Source organism: Neovison vison, chromosome X (genome assembly GCF_020171115.1).
Source record: "Neovison vison isolate M4711 chromosome X, ASM_NN_V1, whole genome shotgun sequence".
NCBI lineage: Eukaryota > Metazoa > Chordata > Mammalia > Carnivora > Mustelidae > Neogale > Neogale vison.
In genome coordinates this window covers 26,948,416-26,974,981 of record NC_058105.1, presented here as the reverse complement: position 1 = coordinate 26,974,981, position 26,566 = coordinate 26,948,416, and the positions used below count along the sequence as shown (strand labels likewise).

The following is a 26,566-nucleotide window of genomic DNA, read 5'->3' as shown; positions in this document are numbered from 1 at the left end:
GAAAGAGTTGGGTTTGACAGTGAGCAGGTCATCATCAAACTTGAGAGAACAGGTTCAGTGGAATGATGGGAGCAGAAACTAGGCTTCATATGCAGAGGGCTGCAAGGTCCTCATCATCTCATCATGAGTGACGACAGAAAAGGAGTTAGGAAGATCATTTATGGAGGTGGCAGGGATCAAGGGGGAGGTGGGATCTTTTAGCAAGTTTTTAGCCTGACATGAAGAGGGCAGCATAGAGAGACTAAATGCACAAACTTGAATAGCTAATAGCCATTACGATCTCCCGAGTACAGCAGTAGTATTTTTGAGCTTCCTGTAAAACAAAGTTGAGGTCATACAGAATTGGAGTTCAGTGTATCATGTAGCACTCAAGAGCCCCAACAGGCAGAGTTAAGTTCGATTTAAAGAAGAGCTCTACAGTCATCAGATCTACCCAGCAAGTAAAGGGCCACTTATGAGTAATGAGCTCCCTTGTCACTAGAGGTATTTAGGGAGTGGTAGCATGACCTCACGGCAGCTGATTCCTGTCCTGAATCAGAAATTGGACTAAGATCATTAGTTTCCAAACTTTTGGACTTCTCTTATCAGTAATATTTTAAGAGGGGGAGGGTGAGTGGAGTATAGGTTGATCTAGAGTTATCAACTTTAATTTTCCTCTGATAAGTATATTAGTTTTCTACTTACTGCTCTAACAAATAACCACAAATTTTGTGGCTTAAAATAGCACAAGTTTATCTTCCAGTTCTGTAGGTCAGCAGTCTGGTAAGAAGTCTCACCAGGCTGCACTCAGTAGGGCTGCATTCCTATCTGGCAGCTCGAAGGGAGGATCTTTTCCTTCCTTTCCCAACTTTGAGACTCTGCCCACATTCCTTAGCTCATAGTCCCCTCCAATTTCAAAGCTAGCAATGGCTGGTCAAGTCTTTTTCATAAACATCACTCTGATATTGACTCTTCTGTGGCTCTTTTTGCCCCATTCTTCTACATCTAAGGACCCTCATCATTATCTTGAGCCCACCAAATAATCTGGGATAATCTCACTATTTTAAGGTCAACTTATTAGCAAGCTTAATTCCATCTGCAACCTTAATTCCACTTCACCATGTAACCTAATTCACAGATTTGGAGGATTAAGACATGGACACTTTTGGGAGGACATTATTCAGTCTACCACACAGACCGAATATATATGTTTGTATGTATGTATGCACACACACATGCACAAACACACACCATTTCTCATTAACATCATCATCATCATTTCAGAAGAGAAAGGACTACATACAGAATGGAAAACAGAAATGATATAAAGAAAAGGACTGTGCTTCCTAAAAAAGGACAGTTGTCAACCTTATTCCAACACCCCCCCAACATACACACAAACTCGTGAAAATATTTCACCAGACTGGAAACTCACTATGGACCAAAACTACAGCTTTACAAAGCACAACTAGGGGAGCCTGGGTGGCTCAGTCAGTTAAGCATCTGCCTTGGGCTCAGATCATGATCCCAGCGTCCTGGGATAGAGCCCCACGTCCTGCTCAGTGGGGCCCTTGCTTCTCACTCTCACTCTGCTTGATATTGTTCTCTCTCTCTCTCTCTTTCTCAAATAAATACAAAAAACCTAAAAAAAAAAAGAAAGCACAAGAATATGATCTCTTAAGGCCCTCGCAGCTCTAAGTTTCTTGGTCCCCTGGAATTCACAGTACTGTGGTATTACCTGGAGAACTTTCTTGTGATATATCTCTATCAGTTCCTTTAGAGCTATATTTTTCTTCTTCCTGCTTGCTTCAAATGTGATCATTAAGTCAGCAAGAGACTTCAGTTTCCTTCTTACCCCCTGATTCAAAAGGCTATGAAAAGTGTTCTGTAAATGATATGCAATATTGCTATTCTGATCTTTGGGGTAATCAAGTTGTTTGACATTTTTGTAATGATGCCTTTTGGAATATTGGTGGTATAATTAGCTGCTACATTGTACATTAACAATACCTGTCCCGACCCTATAGACTTGGGGACTATAAATAAAAGCATGACAGCTGGCTCCAGCCTTGCTTGTCACTCACCATTGAAGGGAACACAGCCGGGAGCTATACTAGAGTCCCCAGGAATCCAGGATGTAGTCAGAAACAGCATCTTCAACAAGAATTTGACGTTTTGCTAGTAGGAGGAAATGGAGATGGGCACGATTAGGAAACAGACAACCAAGATATTTCCTACTGTATAAACACAGAAGTCCCAAGAAGAGACAGCATTTTAGCAGCACAAAGGCATTATATAGGGAAGGAAAGAGTAGAGGACAACAGTGCATTCTCAAGTCAAATTAGAATGGTTTCTTTATTAAACCATTACTCCCTAGGAATAAGAATAGGAAAGAGTGCTGACGAAATGTATAGGGGAAGGGAACGAGAAGAAAAGCTATGCTTACCTGGGTAATCAGTGTGACATTGCAAGCAGTAGTTTCTGTGGGGGGATAACCTGATGGGGTTAACAGGGCAAAATATGCCAGAAAGAGCTGGAAAGAGGAAAGAAACAGAGAAGGAACTATTTGGTTCCCAAGTTATATGTTAGGCACTGTAAATATTTTCCATGTACCATTTTATTCATTCACTCTTTACCTCATGACAGTAACCCAAACCAACAGTTACAATTGAGACATCATATTTTATTCATCTCATTCATTATGGTGTTTCCCCTCACTAGTATGTAAGCTCCAAGAGGACAAGATCTTTTTTTTCTCTCCTGTATCTTCCAATACCTATAACAATGCTTGGCACATAATAGATGCTCAGTAGATTTTGTTGCATGAATAAATAGCTAGCATTAATTATCTGTTTTGTGCCAGGCACTGTTACAGATGGCTTCTCATAACTAAACTCATTTTAGCTTTCACAACCAATGCTGAGACAGGCACTATTATTATCCCAATTTTACAGATGAAGAAACTGGGTTGGAGGCCCAGAGATATTAAGTAACTTGTCCAATAAGGGATCACCAGAGTATTTCAAACTATACAGTCTAACTTCAGAACCTGCCCATGTAATCACTGTCCTGTACTGAGGCTCAGAGAGGTTAAGTTACTTGTACAAAACCATGCAGTTTAAGACTGGCAGGGCTGTGATTGAAACCAAGGTCTGACTGTCCAGGAAACTGTTGCCCTTTCTTCTGTACTTCACTGCTTCAAAAGATTGCCAAGATAATGATTTCTTCCATTATAATTTTACCAAGGACTCATCTTCTGAGAAAAACTAGTGGGTGTCGTTCATTAAGGTTCAGATAAAGATAACAGACACTACCAAAGAGAATCATGAGTCCCAAAAGATCACCAAGCTGCCACCCGATCTCATTGTTGGTATTTGGGGCTAGAGGGAGGTAAGGGAAGCTGCCAGCAGCTGAGTCATGGGAAACCCCTGGTAGAACCATCTATGCTGAGAGCTAGGCAATGAGGGTAAGTCACTTTCATGCCAGGCAAATTCTGACCCATGCTGCCCTACATAGCTCTGGAGTAGGGATGGTGTAGAGATGCTGATACAGCTTTTCTAAGAAACTAGTTCATAATTCATCGTGTGACCTTGTGCAAGACACTTCTCTCTTTGTGTCACAATTTCTTTATGATAGGGAGGCACCAGTGGAACTCTGTTGAATCAGAAGTGCTTTACTTTATCCCTTTTATATATTGGACTTTTCCACATAAAATTTCATTTGGAGAAATGACTCCACATGAAAAACTATGCTTAAAAAAATCACTGAATAAAATAGTGTTTAGTTCCTTTTAGCTCAAACTTTCTCAGAGTCTGAAGACAAGAACACTGTCCTTTGAGTCAGCACAACGTTCCATTCAGCCTTACTTTCTATAGCCAGGAATGGGCCCAGGGATCTGCTGTGAGAGGCCATTCACAGGTCCCCTGTGCCCCGGCTTCTTTCAGAGGTGGTTAACCCTGTCCTCACTTGGCAGTTGCCTTGACCTTTTTTCCTTTGTTATTAAGTTTTTTATTTTAATTTCAGTATGGCTAACATGCAGTGTTACATTAGTTTCAGGTGTACAATACAGTGATTTAATAATTCTGTACATTACTCAGTGCTCATCAAGTTACGTGTACTCTTTAATTCCCCCCTCCATTGGGCTTTCTACTTACACTACTTATATATGTCGAGATAGAGCAAGGTTAACTATGCACAATTGTATGTGCAGGGCAGCTGCACTTCTCTTATATAAGAAGGGAATAGAACATTTACTGATTTTCTCTCAACATTGTTTTTGCTGATGTTCACCACCACGTGTCTGCCTGTTGGACCACAGTAGCCTAATGTTCCCTGAGGATTACTGCTGATCTGTAATACTTCTAAATACCTTTAGATGACCACAACTTGGTTCCCTCACACCTGCTTACTCATACATTTGTGTAAGGTCTTCCTTTGTCTCATTCTGCTTATCATCATACATAGGCTGAAGGACTTAACTGGGCACTCCTTCCTAGAGTCTGGTTTTCACATATTCAGTATGATTCCCTTTTTTAAAGTTTTAAAACAAGCAAAAATAACATTATATTGCTTAGGGGTGTGTGTGTGTGTGTGTGTGTGTGTGTGTGTGTGTGTATGTATCTTAAAAGACCAAGGTAATGATAAACACAAAATTCAGGATAGTTATGAGGGATAGCCAGGAGGATGTCCAAACGGTGGGGTGGGTAAAATAGAGGGGAAGAGGAAGGTAAAAATAAAATTCTCAGTAACGTTATAGTTATTGGGTTGGTTGATGGTTTTATGGGTGTTCACTACCAGTGTTCATAAATAAATGAATGTCATAAGTATGAAAAGTTCTTATCTAACCTAGTAATGATGAATTCTGTGCCCTTGAGTTTCAAAAACAATGATTATAAGAGCAATGCAAGATTTTTTTATCGGCCAGAATCTCACTTCCATAACATACTTTTATTTTGTTTCCTTCCCATGTCAAGGGCTTTTTAAAACTCTAAGTGGATCACAGCCATAAGTTTGACTCTCTTCAAGTTAATCCCCCCCCCTCAATTACTGTCCATAATTTAGTCAGACTGGAGTTTTCCTCATCGGAAATACATTGCGTTTCCCCACAAGATTATTTTTGTCTGGGGTTCATGGATCCTTATCTTGGGCCTTGCATGCTAGTTGATATGGATCCAGGAATTACCAACCCCTGAATAATGTTCACTGAAGGGCCATGATTGCTTTTTGCCAGAAAAAACACATGATCCTTAAATTTGAATTTCAGGTCAATAACAAATAATCCTTGGGGACACATGGATACCTCAGTCAGTTAAGTGTCTGCCTTTGGCTCAGATCCTGATCCCAGGGCCCTGGGATTGAGCCCAGGGGAGCCTGCTTCTCCCTCTCCCTCTGCCCCTCCTTGCTCAGCAGGGAGCCTGCTTCTCCTTCTGCTTGACACTCTCTCTCCCTTTGACAAATAAATATTTTTAAAAAAACAAATAATTATTTAGTATACGTATGAACTTGAGGCCTACAGAGTCCTCTCTTTTACTTACTAAATCTTTCCCTGCCTCCTTTGGGCCAATAACTACTCTTTAATGTCATTATTGGATTTGCATCCCAGGGAGTGTGAGTTTTAGAGTCAGACTGAGTCCAGTTCAAATCCTTGCTCCTCCACTCAAGATACAGAACATTTTATCTTGGAATTCTCATCCATTAAATAGAAATATTAGCAATACATCATGAGGTTGTTGGGAATATTGGATATTTGTATAGTACTTAGCATAATTCCTGGTACATACTAAGCACTCAATGGCTATTATCATTATTTTTGTTGGTTTTATATAGAACATTATGTGCACCAGCTAAGATCTGACCTGGTACTGCAAAACTCTCTATTTACAGGATTAATTTGGGAACTGACCTTCCTTAGCATCTTCCTTGGTGATAACCAAGGCAAAGTGGCATCCTGCTTCTTGCTTTTTGTTTCTGAACACTTCTTTTGGCCCCCTGTCATGAAGTGCCCCAGATTTGTTTCTCTAATTGGTTTTCTCCTTTTAATATAAAGACCTATTTTATGTCTGTCTTTGGGGGGTCACTTAGAATTCCTCAAGTTGGAGGCTATGGTCTTCCCTGATGGGAGCCTGAATGACAGGTAATCACTTTTAATAATGCTATCCTTAAGCCAATGACTAATGAGTGTGGCTAACAAAGGGGAACAGCCCTTATCAATAACAGGTTTAAATAGAATGCAGGGACCCAGTTAAGCCTCCAGATATCTAAAGTCCCAGACAGTCCCAGACACCATCTTCTCCGACTACAGAGGAGAGTCCAAGCAAAATCTTCCCAGATAAACCTAGCCAACTCACAAAAACATGAGAAATAATAATAAATTATTGTTATAAATACATACATACATACTTGCAGGGAAAGCAAGATACCATAGATATTGAGAACTCTCTGTTTCTCACAATCAGATCAAGAAATGAATTAAATTGGTTTTCCACTTGTCTTCCTTCTTTTTTGTGCCCATTGCCTTTACTCTTTCTCATCTCAGGAAAGACTCCAGACACTTTACATCCTCTTCTCTGATTCACCCTTCCCTCTCAAAACTTACCTGTTTGTTTATACACCCTCCCTGGTGTCCCTCCTGGACATAGGATATGTTAATTCATCTTTATTTTGAGAAAGAGAGAGAGAGAGAGAGAAGGGGGCAGGAGAGGCTGAGGGAGAAAGAGAGAGAGAGAGGGAATTTTAAGCAGCCTCCAAGTCCAGTGCAGAGCCTGCCATGGGACTTGATCTCACAAGCCTGAGATCATGACCTTAACCAAAATCAAGAGTCAGATGCTTAATCCACTGAGCCACCCAAGTGTCCCAGACATAATAATTCACCTTAGCATGCTAAAAACTTTAAAAGATTCTATTTAATACCCCTCCCAAACCATAGTTTTTTTCAACACTCTAAACCTAAAGATGTAAGCCAAACAGTGGCTTCCTAGCAGATAAGGGAGGCCACGCAGGATTCCTTAAATCACACCACATTATCAGCTGCCTGTTCTGTCTGCTTCGCATGAATGGAAGGGAGCAGTAGAGCAGATAATCTAAAGATCATTTCCACTTGGTTTGGGAATGCACCACACGGTGTTGTTGTAGCTGATTTGCTTTGCTAATTATGTTCTACTTAAGCTAATATTGAAATTGGTTCACATTTTTTAAGCTCATCTGGGCAAGAAGAGAGAAAATGTGGTAGTGTGGCCCACTTTGAAATGAAGGACATAAAAGTTCTATGTATGAGCTGATAGATCTAGAAGGTAAATGCCAAAGGAACAAAATAGAACTTTGCCAGTTACACTTACCTCATGTGACTCCCTGGGCACTGAAAGGCCAGTCTTTCCAATGACCTGCTCAGAATCTGAACCTTCATTAGTAACCTTCATTAAGGGTCTTGATCATGACATAGGTATGGTTAAAGCAGTATGTAACCTAAGAGGAGTAACACATTTCCTAGCAGACATATTAGCAATTTGTCTAAGTCATCAGTCCTTATTGTCATCTAGTGGAAAAAGCACTGAAGTGGTGGGACACAAGATAATGGTACATTGATGGGGACATGGGTACACTAAAAGACGACTGGGCAGCTGTGGCGGAAGTACAAGAACACCAAGTGCCTTGTGGGTGAGCTGGAAGTGTTGCAGAAAGAGGGTCAGACAAACCACCTCTTTTTTCCTGAATTTTCCTAGTTTCTTGCTCATGGTAGACATAGAAAACATGCAACTCTATCAAATACATTCTTCACTTCCTTCCACTTTTCTTGCTGGGTAACTGGGCTTTCAAGGGCTTCTAAAGATTTCAGAGATCTTGGTTTTCCTTTGGGGCATGTCCTTTAGAGCCAAAGCCTAACTATCCATTGTCTTTCCAACCCTATAAGCTGCAGCAAGGGACCATGGGGCTATTGAAATGTCTTGCTGTCTTTCTCATTGCAGTCTGCTCCCAGTTCTCAAGAGGGGTATATGCCATCTTTGGATTCTATGACCAGATGTCAATGAACACTCTGACCTCCTTCTGTGGGGCCCTGCACACATCCTTTGTGACGCCCAGCTTCCCCACTGATGCAGATGTGCAGTTTGTCATCCAGATGCGCCCAGCCTTGAAGGGTGCCATTCTGAGTCTGCTGGGTCACTACAAGTGGGAGAAGTTTGTGTACCTCTACGACACAGAAAGAGGTAAGAAGAGGCATCTGCTCTCCTCTTTGAATATTCATGTAACAGTGCTGTTCAACCCTCCTCAACTCATGTTTGTTCCCTTCTCTTTCAATAAATACAATCTTTTAAACTCTTTTAAACTGTATTTAAATTCAAAGTGAATTTAAATTAAGATCCCAAAACACCAATGCAATGGTCATATTAGAATCTAATTTTTCAAACTATATATGTCCTCTCACCCCCAGCCATGGAAAGAGGGTTGGGACTCTTCTGGCTGAGTCACTGTTGTTGAAAAAGCACCCTCTCCCCTCAAAATAATTTAAGTGGTCTACAATGCACAAAGTAAAAGACAAAGTAAAATTTGTCTTTATCCAAAATAGAGACAGGCTTAAGCTGGAAAGTTTCGGAAAATTAATCCTATCAGAGAATGTAATTGTCCCCATTTCAAAGATTCAAAAACTAAAGCCCAAGAAGAAATGTGCTTTTTCACTCAGCCACTTAACCACAGAGCTGGGACTGGTGTCAATATCTCCTGCTTCTAGGGCTTGTTTTGCTAGATCACATTAAGTCTTCAGCTTACAGGGCCTCAACAATTATCTGATGGAAATAATGAGCAGAGAGTAACTAAACTGGGCTTTGGGAATGGATGTTTTTTCTAATAGTAATAATAATAATAATAATATATTGAAGACACATTCTATTGAAACAATCTCAGATATTAAGGGTCTTATTCTAAATAGCATACAGTTAGGTGTATTTGTTAATTGTATAATGCATTATAATTCAGCCAAATAGACTCCTCAAAAGCCCAGTTATCTTTGAGAGGTTCCTCAGCAAAACCAAAGGATGCTATCACCATAAGATTCCAAAAAATAATGTTACTTTATCATTTGTTTGCCTGTAACTCTGCCTGTAGCCTGGGAATGATTCTTTCTGACTCAGAGAAGGAGGGAACAAATGGAAGGCCTGTCTGCCTGAGTGGTACCTGGAGAAGAGGTCTTTTCTAGGTAACTTAACTTGAAAGACCATTTTGGTTTTTTGGAAACCCAAAGAACTCCCTATATTTGCCTATGGTACTTACTTCTTTTTTTTTAAGTTTTATTTATTTATTTGACAGAGAGAGAACACAAGTAGGTAGAGCAGCAGGCAGAGGGAGAAGGAGGGGGAGAAGCAGGTTCTCCGTTGAGCAGGGAACCTGATGCAGGGCTCAATCCCAGGATCCTGGGATGATGACCTGAGCTGAAGGCCACCAATTAATCGACTGAGTCACCCAGGTTCAGCAACTTATTTCTAAAATATTATAGCTATCCTGAACCCAAAGTAATAGACCTGAGTTCTAGTTCAAGACCTGCCATTTTAATGAGCACTCTGACCTTGACTAATGCAATGAAGCTCTCTTGGCCTTGTCTTCTCTCCTAAGGCACTTGTCTTAATGTAACGTTCTATGATTTTTTGAGATATTATAGCAGACACAGAACACTTTGTGTCTTGCTGCTAAACCTAACTCATATATTATTAGTTCATAAGTCAAGCAATTTTAAGTTGTTACCAACCCCCAATGGTGTGTTTCAGACACTTATATAATACAGTTCCAATGGGGGTGGACAGAAAAGAACGTTGATGAAACCATTCATGAACAACATGGAACACTATCAAGTTGAATGCCACACTATAGAATCTAATTGCTCTAAGAATTGTGAAAAGATAGCACCCCAGCAAAGTAGAGTTTTCTGAGAAGGTTGGCTAGATGACCTAAGCTAGATGATCTAAGCTAGATGAAGTTGTAGATTGCAAAAGAAGAGGGAGGTATGGTTTGGAGAAGGGGAAAAGAGATGAACCAAGGGCAGAATCAGGAAGGAGTGCTGTGTGTTCACACAGAGCCTTGCCTGACAAGGATACAAAAATAGTTTCAACATTCAAATCCATAGTTTGCTAGATTCTAGTGCATTTCATTTTCTTTCAAACACTGAGGATGAATTAGCCTATTTCTGTGTATTGTATATGGTATATTCCGGTGTGTAACAATCTAAATTTCAGAATGGAAGTTTGTAAGTCAGGCAGCTTCTCTCCTGAAAACTGTTGTAAACTAAATACCAGTTTTGTTAACATTGTAACCCCCCATCTATTCAAAAGCAGAAGATACAGCTCATGTGTTTTCTCCTCATCTCCCTTGGCCTTTCTTCGCCCATTAGCTGTCAATTGGAGGAAAGGAAGCAAAAGTCCATCTAGGTCTATTTCTCATCCCTGTCTCTTTTCTCAAATCATCTCACTAAGTAGTTTGGACAGTTCTGTGGTCTAAGAGCCAAAAGAATCCTTTCCTATTCATACATATTTATAATTTTTTCTTTATAGTCATTTAGCAGGTAGGACTAATCTGGTCTGCTTAAGAACTACTTTCTATAAACTTTTATACTAACTTCCTCCTCTGAAAACCTTCTTAAAACACTGAACCAGGACCCTGTTCTAGTATTTCCAATGGCTTATATGGCCCACACTTGGGGAAAAAATGTAGTGTATTCTTCAAGACTCAACGTAATTATGCCTCAGCCAACTAACAAACCTGTTGTCCTTATGTTACCTAATGAGAACCTTCCACTGCAGCCATCTCCCATTTTCTTTCTTTCTTTTTTTTTTTTAAAGACTTTATTTATTTATTTGTTAGAGAGAGAGAGCACATGAGCAAACACAAGCAGAGGGAGCAGCAGGAAGAAGGAGAAGCAGGCTCCTCACAGAGCAAGGAGCCCAATGCAGCACTTGATCCCAGGATGCTGGGATCATGACCAGAGCAGACGCTTAACCGACTGAGTCACCCAGGTGTCCCATGCAGCTCCCATTTTCCACTGTTGCCCAAATGTGCCAGAAATATGCTTGGTCTCAGCAACTTCACTTCTACTACTACCCAGAATTCTCTCCATCTTGATTAGAAAATCCTGTCGGTCCTACCATTTTTCAAAACCTACCTCAAACTCTACCTCTCCAAGGTAGCCATCCCTGGCCACTCCAGTTCATTGTCACTCACTCATTCATTTAGTCAGTCAGTCAGTGTTAGATCATAGACATGGGTTCTGCACCTATCTTAATGGATAGGACCTAATTTTAAAAAGATTCTCAGTGATAGCCTCATTGAGAAGGGGCATTTAAGCTGAGAAATAATGGATTAGAAGGGACAGCCATGTGAAGAATAGAGGGAAAGAGTTTCAAGCAGTGGAAATAGCAAGTGCAAAGGCCCTGTAGCAGAGAAGTTTGGTATGTTTGAGGAAATGAAAGAAGACAAGTGTGGGTAAAAGGGAGTGAGGAGGTTGAGAGTGGCCTGAGATGAGACTGTAGAGGTAGACAGGAGGCAGAGGATAGCCATAGAGAATGAAAAGGAGCCATGGTAAGGAGTACAAATTTTATTCTAACTTCAGTGGGAGGTCTTTGGAGGATTCTGAACAGGGGAGTCACATGATCTAAGTTTCTGTAGAGAATGGAATGTGGTGCAAGAACAAAAGAAGGGAAGCTAATGAAAAGGCCACCATGGTTATCTAGGTGAGAAATTATGGGAGCTTAGAATAGGCTGGAGATGGAGAAAAGTGGATGGAATTGAAATACATTTGGGACACAGAATCAACAGAACTCGGGACAGGTTGACTGTGGTATATGAGGGAGAAGAAGGCTTCATGGATGACTGGTAGAGGGACTGGGTAAAATGATAACTCTGTTTACTAAGGTGACTGAGCAGGAGGAGAACAAGTTTTGAGGAGCAAAGATCCTGCCTACCTCTGAACACACACAGGACCCTTTTGTCCATGTCATTCACTTGGCACTTAACACAAGTGTTCTCCATTGTTATTTCACTGAATCTGCTGTATACCTTCCCAAGCTCCTCTCTCCAGTGTGATAACAAATAATTGGTTAGCGCCTAGATTTATACTTTGTGTCTACAGTGGTACACAGCACGGGCCTGGGGGCATATTTAGTGTTTTTCCAATGCCATTACTGGTTATTCAAGAGTAAGCCCATGTCTGTTTTTGTTGTTGGACTGAAAGAGAGAGAGACACACACAAAGCAGAGAAGGAAGGAAGGAAGGAAGGAAGGAAAGAAGGAAGAAAAAAGATGGGAAGGGAAGAAAGAGAGGAGAAAGTGAATCCAGTTTGTAAATCAAGCCATGAGGTACAGTTCTTTAAAATATTCAATAAAGCATCTATTGTGTATTTCCTCATTTTCTACAATAACCTATTGCTTTCATAATAAACATTTTGGGAGAAATTACAACCGTGAAATCAAATTTTAGAATATTTTAATTACATAAGAGATAAATGGAAAATAGAGAGAAAAAAGGGAATATGTCACTCAAGTAAGCTAAATATACAAATGATGTGACTCTACTGTATGAGGGTAGCGGTAAATGAGAAGCTGAGAAATGGGTTGTACAGTTGAGGTCATTTAAAAGATTTGTGGCACAATCAAGATAACATTGCCTCTGAAGTTATAAACAGCAAATGGATATCAAGGCTTTCTTGGCTACACACAGATTTCTGCCTGCCAAGAAAGGTCTGGTTTTGTGTTTGCAGTCTTCACTTTGCTTTGTTACCAAAATACCATGTAGCTTCATTAATACAAAGTTGAAAATTCTGCTTTTGGTGCTGTATACAGAGAAATTCATTTCTTGGAAAAATTATGAGATTGACTAAGTGAGATATCTGCCCCTCTGTACCCTCTCCTCTTTACCGACATCCCTTTTTTTATTTACCCAGGGTTCCCCACTCTGTCATTTGTCTACACCTGCCCTCCCTGGTAGGAACAAAGCCTTGATCTCTCTGTCCCAACCTGTCTCTACACCTCCACAGAAACTTTCCTGTCCCACATTTTGTTTCCAATGACTAATAGACTCTCTCTGCAAGTGACAACACTTCAGCTGACCAATATACTCATGCTAATTTCTCTATGGCTGTTAATGATGTGATGTGTTAGTGCATCCAGGGAAGAAATTTCTAGTCAGGTAAGAGCATTCTGGGGCATTAAACCCTAACTCAAAGCATGGCTTTCTGCTGCTGGCATCCCAGGCACCACAAGTCCAGTTGGGGAGGCCTCTTACCCACACACCTTCCCACACAGAAAGTCCTAAAGCTATGCCAGGGAGGTGTTGTTGGTCTGAAACGTGGTCACCTCTTCCAGTTTTCTGTTAGACCTGTTTTTTTGGGTGTAAGTGACCTAGTTCTCTGTGGTGCTAACATTTCCCCCAGAACAGCATCATACTTGAGAACTGCAGCCAGACTCTCTCGTGCCACTGACAACTCTCCTTGCCTTCAATGGGCACAGCCCACAGAGATGAAAGGTTTTGGCCCAGGCTGCAGCTCTCGGCTTAGATAATGAGATAATAGTTCTAAGTGCCCTTTGAGGCAACTAGTCCCTACCTTCTTGCCAGTGTTCAATAAACTCCTGCTGTTTCCCTTTCTCAACCTGAAACTCCCTACTCAGTTCCCAAGTCACTCTCTGGAAGTCAACAGCCTTCTAACAGACCTTTCTATTTGCTCTAGAAAGTTGGGGCCAAAACATGGGTGGTGGCAACAGGTAGTCCATCAGTCACCAAGCCATTATTGGGCCTTTTCTAGTACTAGCTTGTGCCAGGCCACTGGTAGTATTTAAGAAAGACAGAATTAGCTGCTGCCTTAAAGAGTTCACAGTCCTGTTGCTGTAACAATGATTTATCTCAAGGGCCTGGAAAAAATTAATTTTTAACCCAACTGTTCCCTCATCCAATAATGACATGTGCATTCATTAGAGCAGGCACCTTGTGAAAGATTAAAAGTGTCGCCAGATAGCAAGGAAGGTGGGAAAATGCTTGAAGAGCATGAGGGCTTAAGAGGTAAAGAGATTCCCCCCAGACAAGGATAAGGGGGCCCTTCCTCACAGGAGTGTTTTCGGATTGACTGGGTTCATTGCCAGACACCTTCTTGTATGTTGTTGTTTATCACCTACTTATGCAACCTGGCTTCATCCCAACCATCCAGTTCTACATCCCCAAATAAAGTGCAGAATCTGTCTCCCCTCTATGTTTCTGTCTCTGTTTCTGTCTCTTGCTCTCCCTCCCTCCCTCCTTCCTGCTTTCCTTTCCCTTTTTACACACACACACACACACACACACACACAGAGGCATGCATGCATACACATATACATCCCAGTACCAATCAGTGGCACAAATCAATAAATCCCTCTTATTGGCCTCATTTTATCATAAGATAAATCTGTTGGATAAGAGCAGCTGCCATTTTTTTACAAGCACTTCCTATGCACTAGGCCATGAGTTTTTGGATTACCATACTGAATCCATGTGGCAACCCTATATCTTTACAAATGAGGAAACCAAGGCACAAAAGGACTGAATTATGGCTCCTAGGATCACACAGCTCAGTGTGCCAAAGTAGCAAAACCAGAATTTCAACCCAGGTCTGCCGCATTCACAGTCTATGCATGCTGTTTGCTGCAATAACACTGCCTCCCACACTTCTAACATTTGAAAACTTCTACTACCTCTTCCCTTAGTCCTTCCTTCAGCCATTCTTCAAAGTATCTGTTACCTCGACACTCCCTATCCTAGGTGTCCTCCTATGGATATAGTCCAAGGGTCGATTTCCTTCATAAAGCCTGGTGTCCACAAATGAACACCAGAAGTCGTGGTCCTGGAGTTCCAAGATTCCAGATAGGCAGCAGATCAAAAATCCAGGTTAAGTGGTGCCTGGGTGGCTCAGTTGTTAAGCATCTTCCTTTGGATCAGGTCAAGATCCCAGGGTCCTGGGGTTGAGCCCCACCTCGGGCTCCCTGTTCAACGGAGAGTCTGCTTCTCTTTCTCCCTCTGCTGCTTCCCCTGCTTGTGCGCTCGCTCTCTCTCTCTCTCTCTTGCTCTTGCTCTCTCTCTCTGCCAAATAAATAAACATACAAACAAACAAATAAATAAATAAATAAAATCATTTTTGAAATCCAGGTTAAGGGGCAAATGAGTAGTAAAAATAGCAAATGCAGCCAGGTGGGAAAGGGGTAGGCAGGTTATCTGTGGCTCAAACCCTTAGAGTGCTGTGGTGGGGACATGGCTCTGAGGCAAAGTGAACTCAGAGATTCCTCTCTGGGTAAGAAGCAGTTCCCAGAGCAGAGAAAGATCTGAAACTGCAGGTCCTCATCAGTATGGTGCCATTTTTGCCTGGAGAAAAGAAAGCAAGGAGGGACAGATGATAGGTTCTACCACAGCTACTTGGCAGGAACGTGAAGAAAATGGTTTCAGGTAACTTGATGTAAGAGAAGAGAAGAGAAGAGAAGAGAAGAAGAAAGAAAAAGATAAAGATAAAAGGATAAAGAACAGACTATCGTGGATTTTTTTTTTCTCCTCCACTTTAAGAACTGAGTAAAAGATGTGCGAAGGTAACAGATGGCTCCAATTCTAGTCATGTCCATTTGCCTTCTGGGAAAAGCAAAGCCAAGAGAGTTTTTATTGAAATTCAAGCTACTTTTTACATCTGAATAAATTAGGAAGGCCCAGAGAGTATGTTATGCTGTGCGAGACAGACACTAAATTCCCCTGTTTGAGTGGCAATAATCGGGGTTGACAGTACTTGAGACATTTGGTAGCTTCTGCGGCCTGCCTAATCTATTGTGATGAGTCCTCAACTGTGAGAGCATCTTGAGAGCCTGCGCAATAATAACAGTGAATGACTATTTGGACTGGATTGTGAATAAAAGACCACACATATGTCTGTAATGAGAATTTCATTGAAAATGAAAATACCGAAGCTGTCATATTTTTTAATGCTTCGATTTGCACATCCTTGACTGCTTTGGGGCATAAAAAGAGAAAGTGCAGAGCAATTTGTTGTCAGCTCTTGAAATAAATTATCATTTAAACACTTCCTCTCCACAAAGGTTATTAGCTTAGTAGCTTGTTCCTAGGGTTGAACCATCAGTAGGGGAAAAAAATCACAAGACATTAAACTACCCTTTCAAAAGCTGAATATTAGTTACTGTGGAAATTGTTCTTTCAGTGGCTTAACATATTTTGCTGTAGCTCTCCAGTGCTACAGATTAGACTGCAGCGACTATTAATAAATACTGTCATATTTTACAGCTGTCACGCAAAGCTGAAAAAAGGCTTCGCTGTGATTAGATCCTGTTTACTGTAATATTTCCAGCTCAGCCTCAGAAAGGCAGTTTTCCTATAAAGGTATTTTCCATAAGTAGAATATTTCTCCATCAGACAACATGACTAATTTTAATGTATCATTAACTCCTTGGTAGCAGTGAATTTGAGGTTGAATTGACTTCACAGCCAGAGATCCATTCCTCTCCAGAGACACAGTAAGCTCAACTGTCAAATCTTTTCTTTTGGGTTATCCTTCATATTCAGAGATGCTGTGACCATCGGGAGATGTGCTCCAAGTCATCACCCTCCCCCCCCACACCCTGCAGCACACAGATGCAGAAGGACAAATTTGTACCAGTTTATCTACCTTCTTTTGCCTTGTCCCTCTTGTGACCAGTTGCATTGTTTGCAAGGCAGCAGGTCAGGATTTAGGGCAGGAATGACACTTCGGTGGGCTAGCTCCAAATTCTGCTTTGTGAGCTTAAATGCCATCATAAGAACAAAAGAAATAAATCTCCAGCCCCCCTACCATGCATTAGCTGTTTGGAATGGGATTCACATCTCTGAAGAAAGGAGGTGACAGCTGGCAGGGTTGCTTTTGTTCTGACCTTCCATTGCTTTTCATCCAGCTCCTTGAGGAATTAACCCTCACTAAACTGAAGATCTAGTTTTTGATGAGTGGGTGGTCCTGACGCTATTGAGGGTTAGCTGATGTATTCTGTAAACTCAGAGTGGAGCTGGAGAGGTCCTTGAGAAGGCTCTTCTAAATGTTCCTTGGGGGAAGAAAGAGACTGTGTGGCGTAGACCTCCAACTGCGGTTTTCAGATTTGTCCCCTGGAGCCCCTTTAGAAAACAAAACCTGGGCAGGAGTGCTGTGGAGGTTAAACAAAAGAATGCATGTACTGTCTTTAGCACCAAGCTGGACATAGTAATGTGCTCAATAAATGTTACCTCTTTTTATTTTATTATCATTATAGAACAGTGATCCTCAGTGGGGAGAGAAGGTGATTTGGCCTCCCGCAGAGACATCTGGCCCTGTCTAGAGACATTTTCAGTAGTGGGAAGAGGCAAGGAATGCTGCTATACATCCTACAGCACACAGGACAGTACCCACCCCCAAAAGAATTATCTGGAACGAAATATCAAGAGTGTCAAGGTAGCAGCAGGGTCAAAGGACAGAGGGTTGCAGAAACTCCTCAAGGGGTTGTCAGTGAACCAACTTAGCATTTACTGAGTCTCTCTTACTGTGCCTAGATTGGTGTTAAGAACTAGCAGTTTCAATAGGAGGTAGAGCCTTCAGCTTTGAAGAGCTTCTATTATGGTCAGGGAAACAGGATAAGATTAATGCACATGAAATAGAGATAAGGGTAAAACAGCATAAGGCCAGAGCTAGATTGTGTAATACAGATTTGAAGTACCGTGGGAATCCAAATAAGAGTTCACAATTGGCAAGATGGACACATCAGGGAAGGCTCAACAGAAGAAGTTAGACATTTTTCTAAGCCCATCACCCAACTAGCAATGACCTTGCCTTGATTGCTAAGGCCAAGCTGGCATCTAGAACCAAAACAACATGGCATTCCCATCAATGCTCCCAAACGTCAGAGCTCAGGGCAAGAAACACAATTAAAAGAGAAACCGAAAAAAGAAACAAGGTCCTTTTTACTAAATGGAAAGCAATTACAGAGCTGTTTGATAATAGGCAGTAAACAAAAGGAGGGAGGAAAATACTGGCATAATTCCATTTCCCCCCCCAACTAATCCTGTAGCAAAAATGCAATTTGCAACAAAATCAACAGTGCTCTCTCCCTCTCTCTTGCAGTCAAACACACTGTTTGGCATCAGTACCACTACACAGGATGCTTTAGCAGAAAAGTGAACGGAAGCAAGGAAGACAGGATATGAGTGGGAAGTTAAGGTGGAGCATGGCTTGCCCCACCCTGACCTCCCCTCTCCCCACAGTACCCCCCCAGCTTTCCCCCTTCCCAATCTCTATGGAGCACCTTCACTGAAGAGGAAAGTGGGGGCCCTAACACAGACTACATCCCTCCCCATCTCCCTGGATCCTTTCTGTCAATAAGTTTCCAGTGTCGGCTGCTATCCTGCTTTGTCGACTCCACAAACGATCTGATTAATTCTCTGGTGCTAACTGCCTCAGCGGGCTTTCTCAGCAGTAGAAAAGAGGCTAATTAAGATCATGTCAGGCGAGGAGGCTGACAGGTTATGTTCCTGGGCCACACGGAACTTTTAGAGGGCGCTTCAACTCCACTGCAGGCAGGCCGTGCTTGGCCAGACACAGACTCTATCGTAGCCTTTGAATTTATTTCCACCAATTCTTGTGTCAACGGGCTTCCATTTTGTCAAGGATTTACGTCCTTCTCCTTGGGGTAATGAGCTGCCACTGTGTTTGCTCTCAATCACATTATTTCAGCTCCCTTTCATTTGAATTTTTAATATGCTTATAAACAAAGATAACAATTAATAGTGGGGTCATTTTCCCACCTAAATCATGTGTGTGAGAGTGTGTGCAAGAGACAAAGAGAGAGGGAGAGGCTGTGTGTGTGTGTCTGTCTGTCTGTCTCTTATCAGCATATAGCCCATAGAGGTGAGTTTAGGACAAGTAAAGGAAGCCCTACTTCTCACAGCAGGTAGAAAATGGAGGAAACATATGGAACTCATTACACCAAATGGCGGATTAGACTGAAAATAAAAATAGCTTCTCCCTCCCCCCAATAAATGCTTAGGTGAATTCATGGATGACAGACTGATAGTTATTAAAAGAAAGTGATGTTTGGAGATTTCTCAAAACTGAGGTCACCACAAACTGCACAGCAGACTTCAGGGGCCATACTTGCCTTCTCATAAGCAAATAGTCACACAGAGTGCCTTGTGGGGGAGGGTTATCAAGAGTCCACTATGCATCTAGTCCACTATGAGATTATCAAGAGTCCACTATGCATCTCGGAAGTGGAGAGGAATGCTGAGAAATAGGGAAATGTTCTTCAGGACGATTCTGTCTATTCTCATAAAATTAGAGCCTCCAATCGCAGCAAGGATGACATCCTATTGTGCAAGGTGATTGGCCCAGCAAAGATGTTGAAGAAAACCACCATCAAACCAGAATTAGTCCCATGCCTAACCCTGCCACTAAGTAGCAGTGTGATCCTGGGCAAGTCACAGAGCCCTTCTGGTCCTCAGATCCCACATCTGCAAAATGAGAGAGTGGATTCCATCATTCTTCAACTAAAAATTGCTGAGTGTAGCAGTTATGTGTCAAGGACATTACGAGGGTTATAGAAGCAAATGGAATCGAGTGCCTAGCCTTAAGCAGCTCACAGCTTCAAAGGGAAGCAAAGACGTGTAAATAAGTAGAATCTACAGCAATTCTTTTAGGTTCTAAAATTCTGTGGGCTATCATAGCACTTCCATTTCTTCCTCTTCTTTTCCCCATAATGAAATCAGAACTCCTTTTCAAATCACCAATCTTAGGAAGGGCTATAGGGACCTAAATATTCACCCACATCAGCTTTAGACATTAGCCAAACACCTTCAGCATGCTCACATTTCCTTCTTACTCACCCTTTAGTGCCCAGCCCTTAACCTTTCCCGGATTCTGCTGGGCAGAAGAGAAAAGGAAACAAGGCCAGGCTGGTAGATTAGGATGTCCAGTAGCTCTTAAAACCCTTCATGATAGATCTCATAGGTTTTCTTCTAACAAGGTTTGTTGGAATTTTCAGCAGTCCCTCCTCCCCTTACTTAAGGCTTCTACTGCCAGCACCTTTCAATTTCTTAAACCATAGTTCCACACAGTGCTCAAGCTTCTGTGAAATGAGTGCATTCCTGCCAAAAATGATATGGATTTAGGATAATAATGCAGATTTGTTTCTTGCTTATATCTAAATTTTGTAAAGATTCGGAATGCTTCACTCAGCAAGACAGTTACAGTTTCACATGGACTTTCCAGAGGATCTCCCCAAGTCTAGATCTGCCTGTCTCATCTCCCCCTACAACTTTTACTTTGATGTCCCACTGGAACCTCAAACTCAACATGCTGAATTCTCCGAATTTATCGTCTTCCTAGAAAATTCTCTCCTCCATCTGTGTTTCCAGGCCCCATGAATGACACTGCCCAGCTTCTCGAAGCAAAAACTTCATCCTTGAATCTTCCTTCTTTGGAGTTCCTCACACTTATCACCAAGACCTTCTTCAGCATTCCCACCACCACTGACTTAAGTGCAGTCTGCCATCACCTCCTGCACCATCCTCCTAATGGATCTCCCTCATCTTACCCCCTCCACTACCACCAGGCTGCAGTCTTCCCTTCCTGTCACTCACCTGCCTAAAGACTTTCACTGGTGTCCCGTAACTCCTAGCATTGCATCCTAGCTTCTTACCAGGGCTCAGAAGGTCCAACATGGTCTGACTCCAACCTGTTTTCCTAGCCTCATCTCCTCCCATTTCTTATCCACTACCACTCTACACTCTAGCCACCTGGAACTATGCTACTTTCAATAGGCCATAGGTGCTATACTTTTCATAGTTAGCCTCCATGCCTTTGCATATGATTTCAAAATACTGTTCCAACTTTCTGGCACTCAACCCCTTCACCCCACTCCCCCACCTTTACACACACACACACACACACACACACACTTCATCTGCTAAATGATACATACTTCAAAACTCTGCTCAAATATTCACTTCCCCAGGCCTAGGTGTCCCAGGTTGCCTGTCCTGTGTCCTCATAGTATTTTGTATATGCCTCTAGTATAGATCTGATCATACTATAGTATTATTATCTGTTTATGCCTTTATCCTCCTCAAAAGACCGTGAACTTACTGAAGATTGTTGTCTTACTCATCTCTGCCAGCACTATGTTAAGTGCTGAGTACCTCAATGATTATTATTATTTGTAAGTTGAACAAATGAATGAGTGAATAACAGAACCTTCACTAAAAACAAAATGGAAGATTTGAAGGGCCTTGAGGAGCTGGTGAAGAAGGATTTGGTTGGATTGTATATTCTCAGATTGTACATTAGATGTTACCCACCTACCTCTTATATATTGGGCTCATACTCACTTTGAGTCCTTCTATGACCCAATCTCTTCGCCAAAGATATCATCTTCCTTTAAAAACAATTTTTTTTAAAAAGGTATCTCTTACCTGGTCAAATAAACTTGGAAGCAGAATGAATATTCTAGTGCTAGGAACTTAAGTTATAGGTCTCTGGCTGAAGGACAACCCTCTAGGGCAGTAGATGGTCCCTGAGTCTCAGCCAATACAGAGTCATTAACATTTGAGAAAACTCAAGGCTAGGGTAGAGATACTGTACTATTTTATACCAACAATGTTGTTCAGAGACCCACATGAATTCTCTAAAGACAGGAGGAACATGATATTAATTTCCACAGCTCCCAATGAAAAAGTAAATAAAGCAAATAATTTCAAAATGTCTGTGTAGACAATGTGACAAGGATGAGAGGTGACCTGAGAGCCAATGCAGTTAGTTCTCAGTTATCCATACAAGATGAAGTGAGCCAGGTACAGATAAGCCAAAAGGCATTTCTGTGGCATGGAATAGTGCCTTTTTTTTAAAAAAAGATTTTATCTATTTATTTGACAGATGGAGATCACAAGTAGAGAAACAGGCAGAGAGAGAGAGGAGGAAGCAGGCTCCCCGCTGAGCAGAGAGCCCCATGTGGGGCTCGATCCCAGCACCCTAGGATCATGACCTGAGCTGAAGGCAGACGCTTTAACCCATTGAGCCACTGAGGTGCCCAGAATTGTTCCTTTTTATAACAGATTTTCCTTCTTGTTTCCATACTACTTAGGCTTGGCTGAACATGGAAATAAAGGGAGGTACCCTAGGGGAAGGGAACTTTAAAGATGTTCTTTCAATTATAAATTCCCCCAAAGACAGGAAGCACACTTTTGAGGAAGTGGTGGTAATAGAATATAAAATAGTTATGTGGAGAAATAGAAGTGGATAAGGGGGACACAGAAGAAAAGAGAGGGAGGGCCGTGAATCTGAGGCAAAAAGGGGTGATGTCAAGGCCCCCAAAACAAACTTTGCTGATCTTAAAATGACCAGCCTTATTCCTGAAACAATAATGACTGGCAGACATAAATCAGGAACAAAGACCACTGACACTAAACATCGTACGCCTGGTAATTTTTGCTGAAGAGATTTGAAGTGGGGCTTTATATTGCTTAAGAAATTGAAAAGAATTGCATCAACTATAAAATTTCCAGGTTTCAACAAGCAAACTACAGAATTATTACACAGAAGCAATTTAACCTCTAAGAGGCTGAGAAAAAGCCTCTAAAGCATAGTCAGGTCTCTTCCTCTCTTGGGAAGCTCTTGGTAGAGGTGTATTCCTCCTGAAAATCCTTGAGAGGAAATAACTGGATTCCATTTGACACAGGATAGCAGGAAGCTGTACAGTATTATTTGCCAAAACTAACCATTGTCTTTCATTTTTTTCTCTTTTCAACAATATAAATGTATTACGGCTTGCCAATAAGATGGTAACTTTCAAGAGTAAGCACTAAGGCTTATCTAAGTGATTTTTTTTATCCTGCCATTTTAATCTAGTACAGTGCTGCATAGTAGCACACAAAAAAATTTAGATGTCAAGCTGGAAAGGTCTTTAAATTTCCTAAGTCTGAGGTTTCAGGTTCTGAAAAATGGATTGGCCCCATATTTTGTTGAGTTGGTAAGTCTCCTAATCTGTAATTCTACTTAAAATGTGGGATTCCAAAAATCTAAAGGCTAGCCACAGATTTATCATATTAAGCCTTTTCTACTCTGTCTCAATGCTTTTATCTAATAATGGCAGTAATATACTTTGCACCCTATCTCACATGAGTAAAGAGGAATGGCATAATGATGTAAGCCAAAATCAAATGCTAAGCATGACTGTGCAACTGCCTACAACTCAAAAAACTCTGTAGATAAGTGGTTAAGATGCAAGATAGGCTCACTGTCTGTGCCCACAGAGTTACAGAGCTGTCTGCAAGGCTTTACCCAACAAAACTGAAAGAGCATGCACCTTTCCAGTAGGTGTACTCACCTACCTGGAGGATCCAGCCAGTTCTATCCCTTATTTGCATCCATTAGCAGGTCAACAAGCCACTGCATTAAATGGGAATAGTCCACAAATGCTCATCGGACCAGTGGTTCCATGACACACTCTCCGGGGTCGTACCATGGCTAGCAGGAATGGCCATAGGCTCTAGGCTCTGGGTTGTATGCCCTATTCCTTTCCCTTAGATAGAGAGAATCCTTGTAGTTAATTCACAAGACTATTGCACAGATCACATCCAAGAAAGATGCATAGACCAGTTCCTGGCACATAGTTTGCATTCTTTCAGTGTCAGCCATCATTATTAGGCTCTTAGTAGGGTCACAGGGAAGAGGTGAGGACTGAGACACAGAATGAAGATCCTAGGCTGCCCTATGTGGTCTCTTTTGTACCTTTCAGCAACCCTGCTCACCTCTTCACTGTGCTAATTTTGGTTCTCCTCCATCAGAATCAGAGCCTGTCCCTAGGAAAGGAGCGAGGAAGCTTATTTACTTCACACAGGGGCAGGAAGGACTAATGCACAACTTCACACAGACATCTTGTGTTTTTCGGCAAGTGCAGAAAGCTTCAGGCCCCAGGAAGGAAGCTTTGCCTCAGGAATTATGATATGGTTGATGGAGGATTCTCCAGGGATGGAGAATGTCTTCCTACGGTCCTAACTTCATAGCCAGCCCCCATCTCTTCCACATATTGCTAAGGTTAGGCCCATTGCTGAAGAGAAGGGAAGGATTAGAAGAGCTGGACCAGCACATATTAGTGGTTTTACTGGGCACATGTTCTGGAGAATAATAAAACAGAAGATGGCATTCTCTTCATTCATAAGCAAATCAAAATGCCTAAAGGCAACTTAAGCTGAACACAAAACCTCTTTGGAAAATCTTAAAGCCAGTGGCTGCACCAAAAATATATCCATATTTTCATTTTTTAATAAGCTGACAGAAAGTGGAGCATATGTCTTTTCTTACACATGTTAGGCTCTCTTGGATTCATAGTATGCATACGGAATCCTAGAATCATGAAGCAAAGCTCGGTTTATGGTCTTACATTTGTTTGGCTTAAAGTCGGCCGCTACTGGGAAAGGGAGGAATGGCCAGCCAGGTTCTTTTTGCAGGTTCCCTTCCAGTCTCTCCCTGCACCTGCAGGAGCATTCCCTGCAGCCATGGCCATGGGACTGGGTGGACCCAGTCATTTCCTGTGCATCACCCATGAGGAGGGGCATGAAAAGAAAGTGAAGAACAACAGAGAGCATGGGGGAATCTCTGGTCATTGGGGGAGAGATTGTGCAAAGGAGTCTTTCTGTGGCCTTAGAGATAAACGGGTAAGATAGAACAACTACCCTCACTAACAAATCTAGTCAGCATCCTCCAAACACCGGCTTCCTCATCACTTTACCTTTAGGGGTTGTCCCTACCAAGCAGACATTCAAGAGTCTATGGTACAGTGGCCATATCTTCTGAACACAGAAACAGGACACGTGGTCTAACAATATGTTACCTTTTCCTTCTGTTTTTTCCAAGGCAGACCTAAGGATTTCAGTCCCAGTTCTGACATTGATCAGCTGCATAAACCTGGGCAAAAACCTCTCTAAGTATCTGTAAAGTGGCAATCATTAAAGAATTTGCCCAATTGGACTATTAACAAAAACTTAATGAGATAAGGTGGAAATGGTTAGCGGTGCCCAATAAACAGAAATCACCCCATAAATGGTAGCTATTATTACTTATGGTAATAATCAAAATTTTGCAAATACATCGACATAAAACCACATTTAGTTACTAACTTCAAGGAAAAGAGATACGTGAAATTTGGCCTGCCCCAGAAAATCCTAGCTGTCTTATCATTCGATCTATAGGTACTGCTTCCCCTTCAGTTTAACAAGGCATAGAAAGAAGGCAACCTTCTCACTGACCTCATAATTCCCCATAGCTACCGATAAGCTATGTAGAGCTCTGTGAATCTGATTCCTTTCCTGGCCCCTATCTTTTGTGCTCTTTGAATGTTCCAACTTGAAATTACAGAAATATCTCCATAAACTATTTGCTTCTATGAGCTCACCTAATATGTCACTGAGTGATCGAAATTATTGCATAACTGGAACCCACCAAAATGGAAGAGCAGTTATTTTCATTAACATTGTTCAAAAGAAAACCTGCCATTTTACACTTCCAAGCATTTTCCCCATCTTTTGTCATCATTCACACCCTGTGAGCAAGGCACTGCAGGTGTATCATTGCTGGTTTTCAGACACAAAAAATCCATATTCCCTAAAAAAGGAAGTGACTTGTCAAAGGTCACACAGCTAATAAGTAATGAAAACAGGACTCAGGTCCAAGTTTCCTAACACCCAGTCCCATGACCTTTCCATTCCACCTGCCTGCAGCATGATTTTAATTCAAAAGATTATTTCCTCACTGACAATAATAGACTCAGGCTTTAGGGGGGTGGTGGGGCTAATGAGTAATTAGTTCTTTGGATTAGTATCCTCCTTTGACTGAGCATTTGCTAAGTGCCAGACTCTGCACTAAGCCTTTTAAATGCACCATATCCTTTCATCTCACTGCACTTCTACAGGGAGATACTTATGATCCTAATTTTACGGATAAGGAAGTAGAGGCACAGCAGAGGTGAAGTGATTTGCTTAACGCCATACTCCTCATGAGTGCTGAAGCTAGTTCTAGATGTCCTGTTTCCTAACTCCCAATCAAGTGTTCTTTCTACTACTCCACATTGACAGGAACTTCCAGCTCTCTTATTAACAAGGAAAGGATGTTATTTTTAAAGATGCTTTAGGGCAAAAAGATAAGCCAGTCCTCTCTCAATTTCTCATACAGATAGAGAAGTACAGAAAGCAGGCAAATCACACCTAATCCCAAAGCCCTGACTGCGCAGCTGTGGAAGGACAGCTAGGGACACAGAATTCAGCAGAGAGAACTCAGGGTAGGGATACATCACCTCTTACCTGCTCAAGCCCTAGGTTCCAGTCACAGATGATTCTCAACCAAATAGAAGAGTAAAGTAGGGAGAGTCGGTCTCTTGCTCCCTTCCTCACGTGGGGAGCTTAGGGCCCTGCTCTGGTTCTAATCTATCCCACACCCCTTACCACAACCATCCTTGCTCCCCTCTCCCTGGAATTCTGCTAGATGTCTGGAGTCAAGTCCCAAGTTCTTGTGGCTGGGGAGGATAATGGTTGCACACCTCAGTGACATTTG

General features: G+C 41.7%; 1 protein-coding gene across 9 annotated transcripts in view; it reads left to right on the top strand.

Annotated features, from left to right (window-relative positions):
* GRIA3 (glutamate ionotropic receptor AMPA type subunit 3) overlaps nt 1-26,566 on the top strand; it is a 290,604-nt gene that overhangs the window by 63,494 nt on the left and 200,544 nt on the right. For all 9 annotated transcript variants that reach the window (XM_044234397.1, XM_044234395.1, XM_044234396.1 and 6 more), the window contains one exon: nt 7,941-8,180. In XM_044234397.1, coding sequence (XP_044090332.1) covers nt 7,941-8,180 — 240 coding nt within the window. The remainder of the gene's footprint in view (nt 1-7,940; nt 8,181-26,566) is intronic.